The following is a 24294-nucleotide window of genomic DNA, read 5'->3' as shown; positions in this document are numbered from 1 at the left end:
CGTGCGCTCACCTCAAACGTCAGCGGATAACTGTGCACAAAAGGGCGGTGCTTTGTTTCGTAGTGGCGCTTCGCAATGATGCGACGGTTTCGGAGCATATGATGCACACTGGTTTTGAATCGGCTGCAGCCAGAACGAAACTAAATTTCTCCGTCCATTCATTTAAAACAAGACGCATCGACCTCGCTAACTTTTTAGCAAGGCATACTGTCAGCAGCACTCTCTTCCGGTCTGCTGCGCAATTGGCAGTGGATCTTAAACAAAAGATTTGATTGGCTCAAATCAGTGACGCCTTTTCCGTATTAACTAGAATTGCAGCGCCAACGTTTGCGAATGCGCCCTGAAAAAAATTCATCATAGATTGGCCATGGGTCCATTTGGTGATGCCTGGCTTATAGGATGAATCCACTCATGCTCTCATTTGACGATCTCATACCATGAATCAATCACACGCTTTGTTTGAGTGACCATTGGGTATGAACAAAGCCATCGAGTTAACTCTTTGAAAAAAACGCGTCTTTCGCAATATGACTGCTGATATGGCTGTATTACAACATTTAATGAATATTTTGGAAAAACCGGCAAAGCACTGAAGCCGCAAAACGTGAAGCGTGAAGTGTTGAGGGAACACTGTATTTTCTACTGCAGTCCAAGCTCTTAGAAAGGTTCACTTGTTATGAGTTAAATTTCATTGGCATGTAGACATGACATGACATTTACAGAAGAATGGTAAATTTGTCAACAACATGTGGAACAGTAAAGTTAAATTGTGTAATAATTAGGTTTCCACGGCAACTCAGGCCGGTGGAGTAAGGCCTTGTTGTATGAACTGATGAAGCCTTTCCAGCCTCCATTTTCTAAGCTTCTTTGAGGAAAAGTGGAACATCTTCCGACAACCAGGGCAGTCCACTTGTGATTGATTCATTGCCCTGAAAATAAAATGACCTGGATGAATGAGAACATTCACAAGTATGATAGGTGAAGCTGTAAATGTAATCTTAAGGAGTAATTGACCTTTAAAGAAAGAAAAATAATTGAAAGGACATGAATAATTTTCAATGCAAAATATAACAAAAGTAGAGTCCTAATTTTGATGAAAAACAAAGATGTCTGAATATGTGTTTTGGGAATTTTTTAACAAATACTTCGTTATGTTACGCAATGGCTGTATGGCAAATCTCTGGAGAGAGATTCTCTGCTGGTCATAGATGTTTATGTTCATGAATTGTAAAATTGTGTCTTCATTATATTCCCATCGACTCATTTGCACTTTGTAAGTTATTGATTTAGCTCAGTGTGGCTATTGAATATAATGTTCAGTTTAACCTGGACAGCATGTACTGTACATGTAAAGGGCATGAATTCCTTTAAAAGCACAGCAAGGTGATAGTGCTGCAAACAAGGACACAAACCTCTTGGAACACTTGGCAGCATTGTTATGTGACCCAAATAGAATGGAGCTCGAACCTATCCCAACTGATTTTGGGCGACAGGCAGCTACACACAGGACAGGTTGCCAGCGAAGGCACCATCTTTCACACGCACATTCACACCTGTGAACAATCAAGTGTCTTCAGTGAACCTGACATACAAGTATGTCTGGAATAGCTGAAGAAAACCCATGAAAGCACAGGGAGACTAAGCAAACCTTCACACAGCAGGTTCTGAGCTGAGATCTGAACCCATAACCTCTTTACTGTGAGGCAGATGCGTTTCCCGCCTACTTGTCATGAGGGTCAATTTACATGAGTCATATACAGAAGTTGGAGGCTGAAGGCCACAGGTTAAGATATAAATGCCCGAACAATGACAATGTGTCCTCGACAACGGAGGAATGGGCAGTCTTCTTGCACATAGTAAATCTTGTAGAGTACATTTTACTCTTGAAAGACAGTATTTTATACTTTCAAATGTTCCTATGTTTACTGAGACCAAATGTGGTCTTTTAGAGTAGACTACAAAATTTACTGATGTGTCAGGATGATCTAAGGCATGGATGTGCAACTTAAAATGTACTTAAACATTTTCACCAGCAACTGGGAGAGGGCATATAAGATCACACACTTCCTAACCAGATCTATGCAAAAAATGCAATTTAAAGATAAAATATGTGCACTGATGCAAAATACACACGCTGAATATATGTCATTTTTGATCATACATTTTTCAATTGATTTATAAAAGATCCACTATCCCCACTCAACAAAAGAGGGTTGGAAGTAAACGACCAAATTACAACATGCTATATTTCTTTCCAGTGCAAAGAGCTTAAAATTTACCATTCACGGATGGCATGAAACCAGAAACCAACATTAAAGAGGAATAATTCATTTTGTGTACTTTTCCCCCTACTAAATTGATTTATATTATTGAGGTACTATGTCTGCAAAAGAATATGAAATCTCCTCACATTGTACTATTGGGCAATATAAGACCAAGTGTAAGTGCAAGACATAGCCGCCATCTAGTGGTTATTGGTGATATTGCAACTTAAAACTACTGTCGAGCTCTGCATATTCGTAGTTCAGAACCAACAGATTTTTTTTTCAATATTTTATTAATATTTTGTGATTGGGATTTTTTCCATTTTTTTCCGAGATTTTATTTTTGCCAATTTCCCCCAATTTCGTGGAAAACATTGAATGTTAATCAGTGTTTTCAAAAAACATCCCACAGCCCCCACAAAAACATTGTGCGGGTGTAATTAATCAAGGGTCCAATTAGTGTAGTGGCCCGGGGCCCACCAGTTGCCCACCTCTAATGAATTGAATCTGCACCATGACATAATTTGATTTGTATTCCCAATATAGTGCTCTCAGGTAATCAGTCGCAATCTTCTTGCATCTGTGGAATTATTTTCCCTGCGTGTTTCCATGTGTGGAGACTGGAGAACAGAAACCACAAGAGTCAACAAAAAAATGATCAAGAACAAATTGACACCATAGGATGCTGCATGTTTTTATTCACAATTTCCGCAAACGAACAGCCGTGATTGCGTCTCCTTAGTGGAGGTCAATGAGTAGGCGAAAAGAAAAACTACAGCTAAGTTTGTGCTTTGATTTTCTGACCTAGCCACAAAGTAAGCACAAAAATCTAATGATCAACACAGCGCTAGAACATCACACAGAACATTCTTAAAGCCCAATTATTGTTCTACAAATGTTCCAAATCTGCTGCATCATTTTTTCTTGCAGACATACAATTTTAGCCAAATGTATCAAACATTTTGCTTTGCTCATGAAAATGAAATGCATTTTATAAGTGCAGAGCCCAAAACAGCTATAAGAAACAACACTTACAAAATGTTACAAATACATCCATCATAAATATTAAGACACCTTTCGGCCAGCCAACAAAGGACTGGGGGGGGGGGGGGGGGGGGTTGACAGGATTTGGCAGATTGACAGCAAAGGGAGGAGAGTAGAACGACAGTCAGTTTGCTCTACGTTGTCTCCTCCTCACCATCGCACCACCTGACTGTTATAGTCCTCCGTAGTGGCAAGCACCTTCATGTCCATATATGGCTCCTCTTCTTCCTCGTCTCCTCCTAATCTCAGCAACTCCGCCAGGTACGTCCTGTGCAGACGTTGCCTATCCTGCCGCCGCCGGAGACGCTCCTCTTGATGCTGCTTTTGCCGGTTGTACTGATAGCGCTGGAGGAAAAGCTCCTTGGCGTACTCGTAGAGCTCCACATCGAGGGCGTTCAGTCCTTCGATGCGCCACTGCACTTTCTTGTTGATTCCCACGCTGGCTGCGCGTGTGCTATTGATTTGCGTGAAGGGCCGAATGAAACGCAGGTTGAACGTCCGCTCGAATAAGTGTTGCGTCTTTCGCTGGTACTCCGTCAAACCGTAGAAGGCCATGTTACGCAGGTTGGTCTTGGCGCTGGCAAGCAGTACGCGGCCTCGTTCCAGCTCATTCATGGATGACATGTTGTAGCAGCCTACAAGGCTGAGGTCAGCCAGCATGCGCACCTGCCGGTTATTGGCGAGGTTGGAGGGGCAATTCATGAAGTCTGCCAGGGTCACACCGGTCCAATCCTCGCCGCTATAGCAAGCTGGAAGTTCGTCCTGAGTGGGAGGGCGGCCGTCACACATGTGCAGGGCGGTTTTCCAGGTGGCGCCACGTTGGACGTGCTTCCACTCACTGAGGTAGCGTGACACGGGGTCACGTAGCATGGTGATGTAGTAGAAATTCCTGCAGGGAAAACAGAAAGTAGAAAGGGTAAGGCTTTCAAGCAACAAAGTTTTGAAAGAACACAGGCATCCAAGTGTCTCCATTGTATTGTGTCACTTCTGTTTGTGCTCCATAATTTCCATATGTGATTCTATTTCCAGCAATATGCCCAGTGCTGGTTTTAGAAAGACTTGGTGGCCTTTTAGTGTGAGTATAATGTTTGCCAGTCTATCTGTCATGGCAGTGATATTCAGGAATACGTTCTGCGCCGTTGTGGGAGTGAACACAGCTGACTTCCTGGCCTATAAAAGCAGCTCAACGCAATACATTTAAATTCACCGCAGCAGAGTCGCACACAGTCTTTGACATTGCGGAAGCATAAATAGACTACTTGAAATCCATGCAGAAGATCAAAGCGCTCAAAGGACATTTATAAGGAACTGCAAGCAGCCCTCCAATGACCTCCAAATGATGTAAATATCACTGCTGGGAAGTGGCCACTTGGAGACCACCTACCACCCCAACCATTCATGTCCTATAGTTCATCCACCTCAGAGGTGTGAAATATTAAGATGGTGATTAAGATGCTGATTGGACATCATGACACGACCACCCGTACCTTGCAGAACAGCAACGTGATGTGTTTTTATATACCCTATTCAGTATTATTTTCCATTGCACTAACTATTCTCTTATTTATCAAATTTATATATTTATCTGAATTTTTGTTGTATTGCACTGGAGAGGGGAGCTCTCTAATCTCGTTGCACACTTGAGTACAATGACAATAAAGGGATTTCTGATGATTAGTGCACAGGTATGCCTTAGGCTGTCCATAATAAAAGGCCACACAAAGTTCTGTTTCATCACACAATACAGATGTCGCAAGCTTTGAGGGAGCATGCAATTGGCAGTAATGTCCAGCAGAGATGATGCCCGTGAATTGAATGTTAATTTCTCTACCAGAATTTGGCAGTACATCCAATCAGCAACCGTAAGCCATGTGTAACCACACAAGCCCAGGACCTCACATCCAGTATCTTTACCTCCAAGATTATAAAAAGCTGCTGCATGAATTGGATTCAATCACAAAAGACTTTCTGCACAAACTGTCAGAAGCTCGTTTGCATGTTCATTGTCACCATCGGGGTCTTGACCTGACAGGAGTTCATTGCCATCACTGACCTGACTGGGCAAATGCTCATATTCACAGATGTTCTTCTAACAGAAAGCCAGCCACAGCTGAGTGGTGGATGGAGTATGATGAGGAGTCTCAACTCACAAATTTTGAAAAAAAAGAAGGGCGTTTTAAATAGGTGTTGGTGTGGAAAAAGTCAAAGAGCTTTGAGTTCAGCTTTTGAAAAATGGCAGCAAAAACAAAACTGACGCATTACTATTACGGTAAGATTTATGTAAAATGTATTTAATGTGAATAAAGTGACATCTCATATACGAAAGAAAGTTCAGGACAGTGGCCGATTTAAAAGAGGTTATGTAAGAGAAAAAGACCCTCAACTTGTACTGGGAAGAAAGGTGAGTGAGTTCTTATCGGGTTACTCTCTTATACAGCGCATGCAACACATGTGTCTCTCAAGTGTGGCTGCTTTCAGCTTTTATACGAGCTCGTTTACTGAAGAACTTTGAAAGTGTCTCTTGTATTTGGTTCCTTTCTATTGAGCTCAGCCGAACAAAGCACATTGCTTGTTTACTGCGAAAATGTCATTGTCCCTTTGGAAACACAGACACAAGCAACATGTCAAACACCATCGGCAATGTATGGAAATCATGAACATCTCAGGGCTGAGCTGCATTTGAATACATGTATTTTGAAAAAAAAAAACAAGGTAGCATTTATTTGACACAAAAAAAATATGGTATAACTGTCGTGTTTCATCACCAACAGATACATGTTTGAATATAGTAGTCGTATACTACAAATTAAATATACCTCATGATATTGTCCAGGTGCATCCTGGCCCTCATAGGCGGTACAAGTTGCTGCCAGGATGGCCGAGTGGTCTAAGGCGCCGCGTTCAGGACCCAGTCTCCCCAGGAGGCCTGGGTTCGAATCTCGAATTTCCCCATTGTGGGACTAATAAAGGCATTATTATTATTATTAAACATGTCATAACATTATTGGAAATGCTTCAAATGTCTGCAGTTACAGACTGAAATGTGTGAGTGCACGAGGGTGCTGAGAACCAAAGCAATGTCAAAAAGAAAAATTCTGTTTCTGTGAAGTTGGATAGCCACTGCAGGTTGTTTGTCATTTCCTTCAGCTCATCACACTATCTACCTCCTCCAGAGTTCATCTCTGTAAAAGATGAACTCTGCAAGGCTATATCAGCCTCCATTATTCCGTTGAGTTGAGCGATTTCCAAAGCACAGCTGAGGTGAAGCAAGAAGTCAGCTCTCAGTATTTTCCCCCACAACATACTTAAAAAGCAAATAGAAATTGTACACAAAGATCGGGTGACCTTTAGGTTATCAGTAGCAGAAACCAAATGAAAAGTTGCATGTTATTACATTCCATCCAACAGATTACCTCTTGTAAGTGTAAGATGTTGTGGACTTGTAAGTTTTCAGGCAACAGCAAAACAAAGTACTTCAGATTCAGGCATTGTGAGTAAAGTGCCCATTTGGAAGCTTAACTAGTCCCTTTCCAGCACATGATGCGCTTCCTTGTGCAGATAGAAATTACAGTGTGGCTGATAGCAAAGAATAAAATAAATCAAAACAAAATTTAGACTTAACATTTTTCTTCATGATGAACTAATGAATTTATTTGATTGTATTGTATACTCACTGACCCAAAGACACAAGGGCAACATTTAATGAGATTGATGTTAATGAGAGCTATGTATTTATTTATATTAAATATTAATACCATCAAAAATAATTATTTAGCATATTTATATATGTATATATTAATATATAAAAATAAATATTATTAAAAAATAATATATCATGTTTATATATTTTGTATTAATATATAAATATTAATATCATAAAAAATATATAATGTGCTTATTATTGTGATTGTAGTTTTCAGTGGTGTATAGGAGGGAACTGAGAGTGATGGTATTTGATTAGCTCTACCTTTGAGATAGAAATGTTGCAAAGAGCTTTTATTTTGTGTCTAGAAGGGTGCAAGATAGAAAATGCCTTTTCTACAGTAGCCGACCAACGCCAGCCAACTGGATCAATAAAGAACCAAGCAAGACTACCCACTAACACTTTCATCTTGACCCGCTGATACAACAAATGTCACTGAGTTCACCACTTTATTCGTAAAGGATAGATACAAGGTCACATGATGACGGTCAATAGCAACAGATGCTTTATGAGGCCTTGTTTTGTTGCTTTTTCGTTTGCAGCACTATGACTGGCAGATAATAAAGATGATGAGGAATTTGCACGTTTGTTCCGACCATTGCACATTCTAAACTGGTGATAGACCAGTATGCTTTTTCTTTCAAGGCCAAAAGTACATTAAGAAAATAATCACTGCAAAATTTAAACCAAGCCCCACGATATTGAGGGGAATATACTCTGAATGTTCGATGCAAACAGTGAAGTTGGTTCTTTAAGATGCTCTCATTACTCCATACCGGGAAAGCCTAAAACACGCACTTGCAACAGTGTTTTCAGTGAAAAATAAGTGAAGTTGTCAGTAACGGTGGCAAGGTAAGATGACTGGTTATGTGGTCACCACACAGTGGGAAGTGGGAGGTCTGCTTGAAGGACCGTGTTTTAACAAACAAAAAACAACTGGCGTTCCCACATTGTGAAAGACTGGAACTGTCGTAGAAAGTGGACTCGCACAAGCTGTTTACACGTAAACAAAACACCGGTTTTGCAATACAGGAAGTCTTGCAATGGGGGGTAGGAATCATAATTGAAGAGGTGGATACGGTTTAAGTCCGTGATATGGACACACATAAAGGTGTAGAAAGTAGATGTAAACCCTCATGGCGAAACTCATAGATGAAGATCTGCAGCACACGTTTGGAGTGAAGAGGAAACTGACTGCTTAATTCCCGTGATGAGTTACATGAATAGAATCAGAGATGATACCCTATTTTGTCGGTCCTCCGTCTGCGACCTGGGCACCCTTCCGTCATCGTCCCTCTGTCCTAATTCATAAAATATCATCCTGCGTCCTTGTCCGTCCTGCCGTCCTTTTAAAGTGATTTCATCCTTTCATTGCACCAGACCACCGCCCCCGAAAAAAAAAATGCATCCGTGCATGACGAGAGGCAAAATTCGTAAAGCTCATTAGCTGGGCAATTTTCTATTCACATGCACCTACGGTAGTTTTCGGACTACAAAACAGACCTAATTAAAAGCCACATTAGCTAAAAACGGATTTCAACACACATTAGCCGCTTCAGACAAATTGGCGCGGGTCTCCACATTATTAAATGAGGTACTATCTATATTATAAACACGGGGATACGCTTTTTACCCCCCAAACAATGGCAAATGTAGACGAGTGGCTTCTCATGAGAAACAACTTACAATTACAGCTCAATTTATTTAACTAATTTATATTGCTTGTGACTGTGTGAAATTGTCTGTCTTTTAGTCAATATTAAAAAGGATGTTAATAGTTGATAATCCAAATTTTTGTTTTGTGGACCCCCTGAGATAGCCTTGGCCACCACCCCAAAAATAAAAGTCTAGCTCCCCCACTGTGAAAAAAACATGTTTGAAAGTGAATAATGTTTGAAGACCTCAAAACAAACATCAGTTAACACATCATGTACCAGTGAGTGAGAGAAGAAAAGCATCCTGGCTCAACAACATGTTTTCAGAGCCAAGACAACCGAGCTGGAAAGCTGCTCTGAGCTTGACTTCAGAAAGCAGTTCCGCGAACAAATAATTCAATATTTTTAGCTCGTATCCAAATTTAGTTTTGCAGTAAATGAAATTCTTCCTTTCTTACAATTGATGTAAAAAACAAACAAACTCAGGGGTACATTAATTTCAAATGGGGATTAGTTTGAAACATTGCAATTGCCATGCGGACAGAAAGATGCCAACAGTTGTTTATTTGAGCCCTGAGCACAACAAGTGGATACATTGCAACATCATAATACGTGCAACTCTGTGAGGCTCCAACACCACTAGCACCATCGTTGCTGAAATATAACAGGTTGTTTCTCAGGGGCAGGCTGGTTAACTGTTGGCTGTGTTGTGTCCTGCAAACTAGTTTAAAAGCAACATGGAGGAAAAGAAGAAGAAGTGGTGACCGGAAGTCACTGCTTGGAACATGCGGTGGAATCTCAAGTTACGAACGTCCCTGTTTATCAACAATTCAAGATAGACACAAAACTACTTACTGAAACTATTTGAATGATAGAGTCTCTTTAATCAAGCAACGGATGGATAATGTCAGCGTAATCACATAAAAATTGCAAATCACGCATACGCAAGGTGGAAGTTCCACATTCATACAATACATTCACCCAATCACAGATGTCAGAAGCATCAATAGAAGTGCTCCCTTCTGTAAATAGAAAACGCTCGCTGGCTGGAGCGTATGCGAGGCAAAATGACAAAAAGACGTGCAGCAAATTAATCTTTTAAATGAGAATATGATGGGAATTTATGGGGCGCAGAAAAAGAGAAGTTTCCATGGATCAGTATGTCAAAATCAATCATCGAAAGAAAAGACACTTGAATCTGAATTTCCGCATTATTTTTGAGGAGGATTATTTTTCAATGGGGGAGCTTTTTCTCCATTAGTTAAAGCTCATGAGTAATAAATAGCAAGCGTGTTTTTTTCAAGTGTTTTATTTCTTTATAAAAGTGTGTTTTCACTTATTTCTATGTTGCATCTTATTTATTTTAACCACACACTGGTTCATTATGGGACTGGAACAGAATAATTGAATTTCCATTCATTTCAATGGGAAACATGACCTTGATTTATGAACTTTTCTGACAAACAGGCTGACGCAATCAATTAAATTTGTAACTTGTTGTTCCATTGCAGGGTGTGCGCTCTGTTCGCCCCTTTGCCAATAATGAGGTGAAATGGGGAGTGGTGAGGTAAATATTACCCGCGCTCGGCACAATGGCCAGCAGCCAATTTGTCAAAATTGCCCTGATGGAATCTGACTACCTGCAAATTGCATTCAGTAATCCCACAATACTTCATGCAGCTAGTGACACACATCATTCGTAACCATAATAATCACATCGCTTGTCAAGTCAATGATTATTTACATCGTTATTTACATTGGCTAGCGGCATGCTAGCAAGCGTTTGCATTTCTGGATGGATGAAATCACAAAATATTGTGTTGTTTTCTGCACCAAAAACAAACTTGCCCCTGAGTCGCAAAAAACAACTTTTAATTAACCCCTCCGGTGTATGAAAGAAAAAAATGAATAACAACACGGTGGGTTATCTATTTACACAGGACACAAACACTCAAATCAAATGTTCGTGATTTGGTCATTTTCCCTGGCTTTGACATAGTGACTGTTTTTTCCTTAAAGTCTGTGAAAAAAGAAAGCAAACTAAATGCTTTCACAAGAGCAAAGTTGACCGGGTTCGCAGAGGAACAGTTTAAGCACTGAAGACCACCGGTAAAAAAAGTGTTTTGTAACCCGTTTCATTTTATTTCATGTGGTCTGGACAGATTTCCTCCATATAAACTCATTCTTTATTTATGTAATGTAATCTCACAATGCTCATTAGAATGCCTCATCCCCAAAGTGCTGTGTTTTATGTTATGTGGAGTACAATGACTCAGTCATGTGGCAAAACAGGCAGCACCGCCAGCACATAAACACATGAAGTTGTGTCTAACTACACTTAAATGTGGCTACAAGATATTTATACTCTTCTTAAATAACATTTACAAATAAAAGTGGGAGCTGTACTCGATTTATAGCATAGTGGAGCTAGCTGATAGCCTGCTGTACTGCAAACATAAGTGTTTGCGCCCACCGACTGACTTTTAAATAGTCAATAGTCAGTCTCACCACATTAGAAATACGGCTGAACCTTTCATCGGGATAAAAGTGAATTTTCACGGTTAATGTCATGTATCATGCATCTCTCTCTCTCTCTCTCTCTCTCCCTACCGGCCTATCTGAGGTGGTAACTTCAGGGACTGTTTAAAACCTCATGCAACTAATCAATTGTTCTAAATGGTCTTGAATCAATAAATGAACCCAACCCATCCATCCATCCATCATTATTGCCTTCTATATCTATATGTCTCTATATTACAGGTGTCAAACTCAAGGCCCGATGGCCAGAACTGGCCCGCGACCTCATTTTATGTGGTCCGCGTAGGGCAAATCATGTGTGGCAATTTCCTGTTTCTACAACCAAAATTAGTTTGACACCCCTGCTCTATATGGTAAATGGGCTTTCGCTTGTATAGAGCGCTTTACCACCAGCAAAGCACTCAAAACACTTCAACACTGACTACTGATGACTCATCAGGAGCATTTGGGGGTTCAGTATATTACTCAAGAACACATTGACATGGTCACAAGGGACGCAAACCTCCAACCACTGAGCCATGCCTGCCCAAACAATCTCTCTATAGCACAGTAAACAAGTAATTAGCATGGAGGCTTAACCACACATATTATTAAACATTTAAAATAACAAAAGTGCAGACACAGAATTCAAGTACAGTAACCCCACATTTTTTGCAGTTAATTGGAACCGGAACTCCAGTGAAAAGTGAAAAACGGCAAAATAGAGGTTGAATAAGACAGAGGTGGCACCTCTGAGACTCCCTGCTTTATTCGACACAAGCCTTTGCAGACACTAGAAGTCTGCTTCATCAGCTGGTGTCAGAAGTCAACCTTTAATTTATTTATTTATTTATTATTTATATTACTTTGTTGCAAGCCACATCCACCCCGAAGTGGTTCCCAAACTTCTGAATACTTACACAACCAATTTAACTTTGAAAATGCAAAAGGAAGAATGAATACCAAGCTAGAGTCTTGTGAGAGGAACGTTATATACAAGAAATTATTAAGGCAATGATATTAAGACAAACTTTAACAAACCATGTACCATTTTATTTGCAGATGTTTCATCGTCCTTGTGCCGAACGAGCCGTGTTTGCTGGGTGACGCTGCGATGATGTGCAGCCAAACAGCTCACGGGATAAATCCACTCATGCTCTCTTTGGTCGATCTTGGGACCCGGAACCAATCATGCGTGATATGGTTACAAGTTACTTTACTTTAATATTATGGTACCTGGATAACGTTAACTACTAGTAACTTTATCGCAATAGATTTAAAAAAAAAAAAACAATCCCAACCTGCACACAAAATAATCCTAAATTACTTTTATAACAAAAATACATACCAAAAATGAAACATGATTAATTTACATTTTTTTCAGTGGGTTTGTTAGTCTCAGACTAAGGGTGAAGTATATCAAGGCAGCCTTTACACCTCTTTCACCATTTCTAAAATGATTTAGAGTATTTAATATTTATAGCTTCATTTGATTCCTTATAAAGTGTTGAATATTTCACGAGACGATAGTGAAATAGTTACACATTGCATCGGACTTTCCTTCTGCCACAGCGGCCTCCCTCGCACCATGTGGACTACCTTGAAAAAAAGAGCAAAGGCAACTAACAGCAAATGATCAATATTTGCCTTGTTAATTCACTCATCATTGCATGAAGCACACCAAGCAACTCACACTAAAAGCCTTGACCTGAACTCATTGAGCTTTTCCTCCTCCTTAAATGCAAGGTGCAACACAATGCTTCATGTGATCTCAGCACTTGATTAAACACACTCTTGTCAGCTACCACAAAGGGAGCAGTGACTTGTTTAGACAAAATGTAGATTGCACCTAACTCAAGAGTGTTGATTTCCCGCACACTTCAGAGCGAACCCATTCAAGATGTGTGCCCACAGTTCTCTCATGGGGAAAATTACAAGCAGACATGAGACCAAAAAAGATGCTACTTGACCGAACACAAAGAAAGGCCAGAGCCCAGATTTGAACCACCAACCTCAGCATTGTGATAAAAATGTGCTAACACCTCATCATCCATCCCACATGCAGGAATTGTAGCTTCAAAAAATATTTAAAAGAGAGGCTACGTAGTTGATGACAATTACTGAGCCTTTATTTATTTATTTATTTATTTATTTTAGGAGAGAAAGGGCAATTGATCCAGCATGCCTCATGGGACCTTACAAACTTCAGCAAAATACAAAATTAATCAGCATTTGTTACTTCACATTGGTTTACAATTAATAACAGGCCACACTTAACAAAGGAAAAACATAAGAAAAAGAAAAATCCAGGCCCAGAAAGTAACCGGCAGGTAAACGAGGTCAAACAGCCAGTTGAGTAGAAGCAGCTGGCGAACATTTTTTAATTTCTGGACCTGGATTTGACACCTGGAAACGAAACGAATTTGGTGGAGCACACTTTGCATTCACTAGAAGCATTGCCACAGTTTTAAGTGCAGGTTGTGTTTTTGCATTTTACAGAGGTTAACTTTTTTTTATAATTTGTGTAATTGTATCGAAATATTATTTGGTCATTGTGCGACAGCTACTATCAAAGTAATAAAATGATAAATAAATTTGCCTAGGATTAATAAGGGGTTTGACACGTGAAGAGCGGAATTTTGGGCCGAGGGGCAAACATGACACGGAAGTTAAAAACTTTAAGTCTACGAAAATAGAAAGTAACTACAGAGAGCAAGGCTGTCTCTCAATGAAAGCTTAATGTACTGTTTTTTAGCTTGAGCTAAAATACTTCAAGACATCAGGCCTATACAATATAAGCATAAAAGTACCACAGAAATTTATACATCAAGATATGCCAAGCCCACCACCCCGGTGACAGACACTAAAGAATCAAAGTAACTAAACAAACACTAGGAAACCATCTTGACTTGGATTAAGTCAGTAAAAAAAAAAAAACTGAAATTAGATGTGACAAAGACAATAAACCAATAAAGACTGAAAGAAAAAAAGAAACGGAATACGGACGAGATAACTACAAACACATGGACAAGACACAAAGTGTAGGTGTGGGCAAACTACGGTCCGGGAGCCACATGCGGCCCATTAAACGTTTTAATCCTTGTTAATGTTTTTTTTTCTAAATACTGTGGTGTGTCAAAGACATATATTGTTGTAACGCTTTTTTTCACTTCCATCTGCTCCTGGTCCGATCCCTCTGTCAAATTTTAGAACCCATTGCGGCCCGCCAATCAAAAAGTTTGCCCACCCCCGATATAGAGGGAGCCGATTTTGTGGGACAAGGCATTTGGGAAGTGAGCTGAGTTGGACAAAACCTGCTCGACTTGGACTATGAAAGCAAACCAACAGCAGTTAGACGTGACAAAGACGTTGAACTAACAAAGACTGAAAGAAATAAAAGAACTAAATACAAACAGATGAGACAATGAGGAACGGTGTCTAAAACCGTCGGGCGGAAAAATAGAGGGGGAACGTAAAAAACGAGGATAAGTAGACGGCACAGGAGAGAGCGACGTAAAGGAACAGACAGAGCTTACACGAAGATCGTGTGGGTGGTTGGCTGACTGAAGGCGGGAGCCGGCGGTCCGGAACTTATGAAGGCCTTGGTGACCCATTGAGGAGGAGTGACACAAGGGTTTCCCGGTGAAAAGGCAAAGCAAGAGAAGATCACTCAAAAATGTTTTTGAATGCTCAACAAATATTAGATTGGATTGGCCACCGAGAAAACCTGGAGTAACTAATATTAAGGAACAAACACATACCCTTTCAGTGAACAGCCATGTTACCACCTTGAAACACAACCTGTTGGTGCACACTGAAGGGAGAGACGCTACATTCTTTTCATAAGCAAGGTGCTATTCTGGAGCAGATGCAATAGAAAAAAAGGAAAGGCTTCCAGAGGACAGAGGGGCTGTCTGGGCATGCACATATACAGAATCGGTGTGATGCTTTTGCTGTGGTGAAAACGAGGTGACTACATGGGGGACTGCAGTCAAGACAAAATTGCACCATTGGAAAAGTCACAGGGTGTGTGTTTGGGGGATAAAATTGTGTGTTGCTTGCATTCCAATTTTGTGAAAAACAAACAAAATGGGAATGCAAGAAACAATAACAGTTCTCAATTCTCCCACCGACTTGAGTGTGACATTAACGCGCCTTCATGAAATGTACACAATCTGGGTGGAGTAACCGTTCCCAGACAAATCCGTCTTCTCCGGAGGCTGTCGGGCTTGCGCCTCTTGAAGGCAAAACATCATCTTGCACTTTTTGAGCCATTTCACAGCCGCTGACAGTGAGCGAGTGATGACTCGGCGCCGATTTGGCGGATTCGTGCTGACTTGCGGACAGGACAGGGGCTGGGGGCCACACCTTTCCCATATACACTCACTCATTGTCCAATAGCTGTATATGTGTCCCCGTGACATCAGAACGACGGCCACATTATGTCATATTAATTGGTGAAAAAAAAGGATCAACACTAGCAGACATTTTTCTTCACTTGAAAGGAAGTGCTGATGAGACTCGCACATGTGCGTTGCTTGGCAACCTGATCAACTCTCAATTTGCTCCGTCTCCTCAGCATTGATTCAGTTATAGGCATATATACAATACAATAAAGCTTTATTTATATAGCACATTTCACAACAGCTGCAGCTATAACAAAGCGCTTTCCATATGGTGTAATAAATTAATTAATAAATAAAATAAGTATCAATTAGCAGGAAATTAGAACACAAACTAAAACACAGAGACAATAGATAGCAGAAGAACCGCAGAACAGTGACAGTCTCGTGTTGAGTTGAAAGCTAGAGAATAAAAATGTGTCTTCAAACGAGTTTTAAAAGTGGACAGAGTTGGGGCTTGCCTGACATTTAATGGAAGCTTATTCCACAGTGAAGGCAACAGAAAAGGCATGATCCCCCGAGGCTGCGCTTAGTCCTCGGCACCTCCAGCAGCATTTGGTCCGCAGACCTGAGGCAACGGGCAGGTGCGTAGGGGTGGAGGAGCTCGGAGAGGTATGCTGGGGCGAGCCCATTTAACGCTTTGACGACGAACAGAAGTATCTTGACGCGAACTCTAAAGGGCACTGGGGGCCAGTGAAGAGAGGCCAAGATTGGAGTCATGTGATGCATGGTAAACTGATTGAATCGCGTGTACAGTAATCCCTCGTTTTTTGCAGTTAATTGGGATCTGAGAAGTGAAAACCCCTAAAGCAGAGTTAAACGTTTTATTATTATTATATATCATGTTTCACCTATTTGGATGAAAGAAAACAACACAAACACAAAAATCATTCGCTGGTTTTGTTCAGAAGCACGCCTTACTGTGGATGGATTGCATAAGTCTGTATTTCATTGTTGCAAAAGCATTCACACCATTGCGCCAAAGTTATTTTGAATCGAAATTGAGAGCACAATATTGCATCACAGTATCACAAGCCTGCGTTTAGTCACCTGTGACTTGTATAGCCTTGATTACTGCCTATAAATTGTGCACAGTAATCACCTGGCCACAGTCCTCCCATGCTTGTCAGCAGGCAACAGTCATGAAGTCCAAGGAGCAGTCAAAAGACCTCAGAAAGAAAGTTCAAGAGACGCAAAGAGATGGCCATAGCCATGCAACTATCGTAGGTTCATAGCGCATTTCACACCACAAGCTAGGTCTAGTGAAGGATCTAGACTGGTCAAGTCAAAGCCCGGATCTCAACCCAATGGAAAACCTGTGGCGGGACCTGAAGATTGCCGTCCACCGCAGATCACCATCGAACATGATTCAGTTGGAGCAAAACTGTCCAAACAACATTGCGCAATATTCATTGCTGGCTATCCAAAGCCATAGGAAGCTGTTATTGTTGCCAAAGGAGCTGTAACCAAGTACTCACCAAGACTTGATGTCTTGGTGTGAATACTTTTGCAACAATGAACGAAAGGCATAAGCGATTTATCTATAGTAAAGAGCGCTTATGGACCCAATCAGTGATGGATTGTTGTGTTTGTGCGAGTTTCTGTCATGCGAACAGGAGAAACACACTTTTGGTTTGTTCTGTGACGAAAATAATTGAGTGTTGCTCAGGGGTATGATTACTTTTGCAACCCACTGTAAATACTTATTATGCAACAAATTTAACTTTAAAAATGCAAAATGAACAATGAATACCAAGCTGCACTCTGTGAGAGGAATGTGATCTATTAGACCGGCAGCGAACAATCAAAACGGAACATTGGCTCATAACAAGGGCTGTGACGATAATTCGATATCGATATGTATAGCGATAGTGGTATCAATAGAAAATGGCATCGATAAATTATCTATCCCCAAAAAAAAAAAACAAAAAAAAAAAACAACGGCGCAGATTCGACCTATCACTGCCCGACTCATCACAAACTCCCTCCCATTGAGGAAATACAACCCGAGGCTTACGCATGCGCCGCTGAGCTAGCGTGACTCAAAACAAACAAAATAAACGGGTGGCTGAAGTGGACTTACCCGCCGACTTGAGGAAACGCTTGCTTAATAGTTCAGCCGATAACCAGCACCCCCTCCCGGTCTTGCACGAGACGAAATGGCCCGGAGCTCTAGTACACGAGACCTCCGTCGCATGGGAGGCGGGCGAACGTAGCAGTGAAGCCGCTCACAAGCACCCTCCACGGACACGCATGGGCCGTGCACCCACTGTGGACACGTACGGGACAAAACGACCCGTAGCAGCAGCACATGAGATTGACTTACATTAACGAGAATCACACGGTGCATTTTCGCCAAAGGTACAATCCTGGTGGATTAATGCACTTTTAAAACCTAGCTAAAGTAAATTGTTTTAAAACAGACTGCCTTTCAAACACGTTCACATTTTATTTGACGATGTTTTGTCATCCGTGTGCTGAACGAGCTGTGCTTGCTGGGTGAGGTTGCGATGATGCGCAGCCAATCAGGTCAGGATCAATCCATTCCTGCTCTCATTGGTTGCTCTCGCAGCCGGGAACCAATCATGCGCATTGTATGAGTGCCCGAGCGTATGTAAAAAGCATCCGAGTCGAAGCTTGCCGCAATATAGCCATATTTTTTCTTTTTCTTTTATGAATATGTTGGGAAGAACCACAAAACACTGAAGCCGCGAAAAGTGAAGCGCAGAGTGGGGAGTGATTACTGTATTGGGTTTATTAAAAAGTGAATGAAAAAAAAACCCCACACATTTCTTCAAAGGAGCCTGAAGATAAGCCGCCCACATCACTGGCGATAACTTTGGAATTCACATCTTGTGAAATCATTACGAAATTAGAGCCACTCCACACTTCACTCAATCACGCCGCTTTGGTGGTTGCGCACATTTCCAGGTTATGCATGGTGGGTGTGTCAGAAGTCTGGACAGGAGAATCACAGCACCTTGAAAGTGCGCAAGAAAGGCGTGTAAGAAATTGAATTAAATGTGAACATGAGAATACGCCCCTAGATGCATCGTATTTAGGAAATCTACATTCACATCACTTTGGCTTTTGTAGCCTTAACCTTTGCTTCACATCTTAATCTTGCATCCCTGTGAGATCTCTGCCTAGATGTCCTTCATGTCTGTATAGTGTAGCAATAGGAAAAGAGAAATGGGGGGGGGGGTTGGACGAGTAGTCAGTAAAGGTCAGCCCAGCCTACGCGAATCAAGGCATTCCTGAAAGGCTGCTGAAATGAGGTGCATTTTGTGCTTCGGCTTTGAAAATGCATTTTATCGTAGCTCGAAATATCCCGTTTATATATTTGACATTATGGTGTCATGGGAAAATATGTTCCTACCAAGTTAGTAAAAAAATAATAATATAAAGAAAAAAGGTTGTGAACTTCAATCTATTGGACTGGATTTGTGGATTAATCTCCCCCTTCTTCCTCCCTTGTATAATAAAATCTGACTTTGAGTGCCCCTAATCCTTCTAAGGAGTGTGGAGATTACCAAGATCCTCTGAATCTTACATTTCTCACAACAACTCCAGACCTGGCTCAGTGTCACCAGGTCCGAGGGGTATATGTTTAATGTGAGCATTAACTAGTAATAAAGAAAAAAAACATTAAAATCACCCCAGATTCTACAAAGTGCTTAACACTTGGGGCCCTATTATTGAGCTCAACATAAATCTAGTCTAACTGCGCTTGGGTGGAGTTTTCTTTCTTTTGGCATTTTGTTTGACTTTGAATAGCTAGAATTGGGCATAATGTCGCCGTTGTATGCTCTTACAGTACTCGTAGTTAGAGCAAAACAACACCAAAAAAAACACAAAATAAAAAACAATACACAGCAGCAAAAGAAAAAATTGCGATAGAGATGAGACCTACAACTGAGCCAATGTGTCTGATCGCTTTTGCTACCTGGATGTGAGGTAGGACTGTCCCTCTCGACCAATCAGCCATGAGTGTTATTCTCCCCAAACCCCACCCACGTACGTCACACTTCCCGTAGAAGAATCTTGTGATTCATTTGTTCATGTGTTTTTCGTATTTCCTGTTGTATTTATGTTTGAATTGTTTTGTTTTGTTATCTGTTGTTTTTCGGTTGTGTTTCGTTTTTTGTTGTTGTTACGTTTTGCGCTTCAGGGCCACTGTATGATGCAAAAGGACCATCATCACAAATCCAGAAGGAATCGTTACTGCAAAGAGGCATCACTGGCCGGCCGGAGAAAAACAGTTATCAGTGTGAAGACACTCACACACACGCACAAACTAACAAAGCAGCTGTAGGACCTCTCAGAAGCGCCCAAAATAAAACAGTGGTGTCAGGTGCTGTACACCTATCTACCCACAAAAGGTGACTAATCACAACATACGCTGTAAACTCTCTTCGAAGCTGCAGTGAGTAAGAATTGTACTGAGATGTCTATGTTTCAAAAGGAAGCGCGATACACAGCAGAATATTCTATCTTGAGCAGTTGATGGCAAACAGGAACTGACAACCTGTGAGTTTACACTATGCGCATTTGACTCATGAATTCACTAAATAATATTGAAATTAATAATTATTGAAACGGAAGATTAATTGCGAAAACTGGAATATTAATCAGAAATCCGGCTGAAAATTTGCGCTTCACTTAGTGGTGTAACACATATAATATTGAAAAACAAATTTTAATCAAGCAGTCATCCATCAAAGGGTTGAATAAAATTCTTCAGCTCAACATGAGTCTTAACTATCCTTTTTTGTTTCTTTCAGAAACAGCAGTCTTTATTGTTTCAGCGTGACTGGGCTACTCTCTAGTCCACAAAGCTGAGTGTGGAAGCACTTAAGATCCTTGACCTCAACTCCATCAAAATCCTTTTGGATAAACGACAACAGTACAATGTCAATAATACCCAATCACGTACAGTACAGTACATAAAATGGTGATACTACTGGCATTATGCTTGAAATGACACCAGTTGTCTCCTCCAGTCAAGGATGGAGGATAGCAAATTAGATTGCAGATACAATGAGTGAATTGCAACATTGTAGGCAGTGCCCAAAAAAATTAGGGAATGCAAATTTTTTTTCTTTGAGCAATTTCTAGACTGGACACTTAGTGAGGCAACAGCCATTTATAGAACTCACAGTGCCGGCGAAAACGAGTGCGGATTTTCTTCAGTCCATTATGTCCAACTGACATTATCGACTGATGGAGTGTTGATTCTGACTTGATTCAAAGAGCATCAAATTCAATCTGATGGGTGTCTGAAGGTTGGTTAATGGACTCCTGAAAGGAAGTAGTCTTGAAAGCACTGACCTCCTTTGTTGCCCCTTTTTAACACTCTTAGGAACATATGGAGATTTGCTTTCGGAACCTTTAACACGCAGACGGCACACCTCAGAGCACCCGACCCTGCTTAAGTGATTTACTTTGCAGGGCTTAACTCCCTGGCTTCTGTAATTACAGTAAATTGAAACAGACCTGCAGATGAGCTGGCTTCTCGCACACTTTGCTTGGAGGTTGCTGATTGGGGCGACAATACAAAATGTGGCAAGCGAGTTAGCAGTCCATCTTAAACTGCTTGCACCATGTTTGATGTGTCAGTATAGAGCATTTAGGCAATGATAATTATGCATGTGCGCCATCAGTATTTGTTTATAGACTGTTTGTCAACAGTAAGCATAAGCAGGATCATGTCAGTTTTACCTTCTCAGTAGTCACTCAGTTTCTCTGAAAGTTCATCCTTGTAAAATGTGTTATTATGTTTATATATATATATATTTATATATATATATAAAATATATATTATTTTTAAATCATTCACTCAGTTAATAAAATGCAAATTGGATGCCCCCAAAGTTTATCTTAGGCTCTGGCAAAGGTGTGCTTTTTACTACATAATATAAGTGGGTGATCTGAAAATAACGTGGGTGTTGTTAATGGACAACCTATGTCCAGATATTCCTGACTATATGGGGGACATGGTGCTTAGTGACCTGATTCAAGCATCAATACAAAACTATCCATGATTTTAAAGCTGATCTAGATCATGCGGCAGAGCGCCGAAGTGAATATCTGCATGAGCCTGGAAGCATGCCTCACCTTTTTCTCTTTTGGGAATTCTTTTTGTCCCGCCTGTTCATCACCACCGGAACGCAGCTCGTTAGCTCGGTCCAGTCGGCGTGTAAGCCGCAACTCCAACCGGTGGAGAAGCGGGAGAAGAGCCACGACTCGCTTTTGCCCGGCCGGTGGCACGTGCATTTCCTCTGGCCGGGTGTGCATTCGCAAGGCTGCTCCAGCTGGATGTTCTTAACCAGGTGGCGCCCGAACGTGGTTCCACCGGTCTTTTGGATGTGCAGGAACACCATCACGTCATCTCCTCGGATGTCAAAGTTCACGTGTCTGTCCAGGTCCCGCTCCGTGAAGTTAAATGTGAACGCGGTCTTGTCGGAGAGGTCCTCCTCCAGTTGCTCTGTGCTAAGTGATGAATATTGCTCGAAAAGCACGCTCTCTTCACGTCGGAAGTAGCAAGTGTTGCTCTCAGTGGGACACACGTACTGGTATCCTATCATGAAGCAGAGCACGGCCGCGATGGGGATGAAGATGAGTCGACTGAACTTCTCCTCCATGGTGGAACGCTCAGTCAAAGGACACAAGCGAGACGTAATCCTCCTCCCGCGTGCCTTGCATGCTGTGGCTCCACTCGGGCTTGGGTAGGGCAGTCCCGTTAGATGAAGTTCCGACAGCAGGTGAGCGATGCCGCCACTAGGGCGTCCGGAACGCGGAGAGCTTCGCTCGCCAAACTTGATGCCGTTACGCTGTGAACAAAATGCAAGCGCCTCATACACATCGCTCTGAATCTCTCCGTCTCTCTCTCTCCTTGCTTCAGTCAAGTGAAGTAGCGAGCACAACGCACGTGCTCACCTGCATGAGGGGCGTTCCTGCGAGTGCGCGCGTAAGTCCATGTACATTATTTGTTAAGCATCCGATCGAAACTCCGCGAGTCGGGGAAAAAGCGGAAGTGGATCAATACAAGCTTCCGCTTACAGATCCTTGCAAAATAAAATTCGTGGCGATGACCATCGACAGAAGAACCATTTCACGATTGTGTTTCATACGATTCGTTAAATTGAATGACACTTTCTGCCCTCCTTTCTCCCTACGTCCTTGCAATTTCAAATGACTATGTGTCAAATGAAAGCGTAAACTCAAGATTGTTTTTTTTTTAATTCACGCACTTTAATATTTCAACTCAATTAACTCAGTTGTATTTACTTCAAAAATGAATTTGCATATGTTAAAAGCTTCACAAAAATCATAGTAGAAAAAAATTGATTAATTATTCAATTAAGCTCATTTTTAGACACTTCAGACAGCGGTTGGGTGTATCCTTTCATCACTTTCGAGAGAAAAATGCTATAATACAATTCAGATGAGACAAACCAATGTCAGAGAACAAATCCTCAATTTTAATTGCACTCGGGTTATCGTCAAAACCCATAGTAATAACATTTGCGGTCAATAGAAAAGCCTTATCGCCTTTCAGACGTCAACAATTTTCCTGAACGCATGGGATTTATTTTCAGTACCCACACATACAATCATTTAATTCTGGCATACGGTTGCACGTTTTTTTGACAGAGAAGGTTGTGGCAACACGAGACTTCACATATTGGACAAGACCCCAACACCTGAGCCTCAGGTAAAAGGGTTTGTAGTCTCTAAAAATGTGGCGTAAGTACATTTCCACACTCACATTCAGATGTGTCAACGCATGTTTTTCTTGCTTTAGAGCCATTGGAGAATCGTTGAAGCAGTGGCATGTGAAGTAGAGTGGATACCCGAAAACATTTTCTGTTGTTGGGTGGCGGTGAGGGGGCATTTTTACTATTGTGGCGTCCACCCAACCGGGCGATCAAACACACCATATGTCCCGATTGGGAGCATGGAGTGATGCTCACTAAAATAAAAGACCTCAACCGATATCACTTACTGTTTGGGCATTTTGGTTAAGAGTGAATCACATTTCTACCTCACTTGTGTGATTTGGGTTTCGGATCCAGACTCCTGCTTTCCTCTGTCGAATTAGTATGTTCTCCTGCATTAATTTTCCCTGCGTACTCTGGGTGCCCCCCTGGCCCACCACACATTACAAAAATATGCATTTGAAGAATCAAAATTTCCCATAGCGTGAGTGTGAATAATTAATTGTTTGTCTCCATGTGCCATGTGTCTGACTGAAGACAAATGCTATAAATGGATAGCTAAATTTTAAAAGGGCTGTCATTTGTGTCGCACTTTTCTACCTTTGGTGCAGAAAGTGCTTCACACTTCTACCTACTGATGACGCAGCATCAGTAGCAACTGTGTGGGTTGGATCAAACCCCCAACCTCTGAGTTGGGAGACAACCACTTTCCCTCTGATCCATGCCACCCCCATTTGCCACCCCATGGACATGCTATTTGTGATGAACTTGAGAATGGTGCTTTTTAAGGTTCAGTCAATTCAGATCTTTAAATCGAGCAAAATCCAACACTCAGACTCAACAGGTGCCCCGGGAAATACGTTATTTATTTAACGTGTTCCATCATGTCGTATCTGCTTTTACTTTGAATCTCAGCTTCATTTACGTTTCCCCTTATTGGGGATAAGTTGACTCTACATCTGTGCTGTCATCTGTTCTGACTGCCAA

The 24294-nt window shown here is 41.3% G+C and overlaps 1 protein-coding gene across 1 annotated transcript; it reads right to left on the bottom strand.

Moving 5' to 3' along the window:
* Positions 1-3376: 3376 nt before the first annotated feature.
* On the bottom strand, positions 3377-22572 carry LOC148340676 (heparan-sulfate 6-O-sulfotransferase 3-B-like). Its single transcript, XM_088290285.1, has 2 exons — positions 21704-22572; positions 3377-4197 (listed from the first exon to the last, which is right to left on the bottom strand). Exons 1-2 carry the CDS (start codon positions 22228-22230, stop codon positions 3459-3461), a joined length of 1266 nt encoding a protein of 421 aa, XP_088146411.1. The 5' UTR covers positions 22231-22572; the 3' UTR covers positions 3377-3458.
* Between the last annotated feature and the right edge of the window lie 1722 nt (positions 22573-24294).

Source organism: Idiotropiscis lumnitzeri, chromosome 3, assembly GCF_059441095.1.
Source record: "Idiotropiscis lumnitzeri isolate Australia: NSW breed Sydney's pygmy pipehorse chromosome 3, RoL_Ilum_1.0, whole genome shotgun sequence".
In the NCBI taxonomy this organism is placed as follows: Eukaryota; Metazoa; Chordata; class Actinopteri; order Syngnathiformes; family Syngnathidae; genus Idiotropiscis; species Idiotropiscis lumnitzeri.
The sequence above is the reverse complement of the archived record's forward strand: the minus strand, read 5'-3'. Positions and strand labels throughout refer to the sequence as shown.

Coding starts and splice junctions, on each gene's coding strand:
- LOC148340676 (XM_088290285.1), bottom strand. CDS start 22,230: ATGGAGGAGAAGTTCAGTCGACTCATCTTCATCCCCATCGCGGCCGTG. Junction 4,198..21,703: donor AATTCCCAAAAGAGAAAAAG/GTGAGGCATGCT, acceptor TTTTCCCTGCAG/GAATTTCTACTACATCACCA.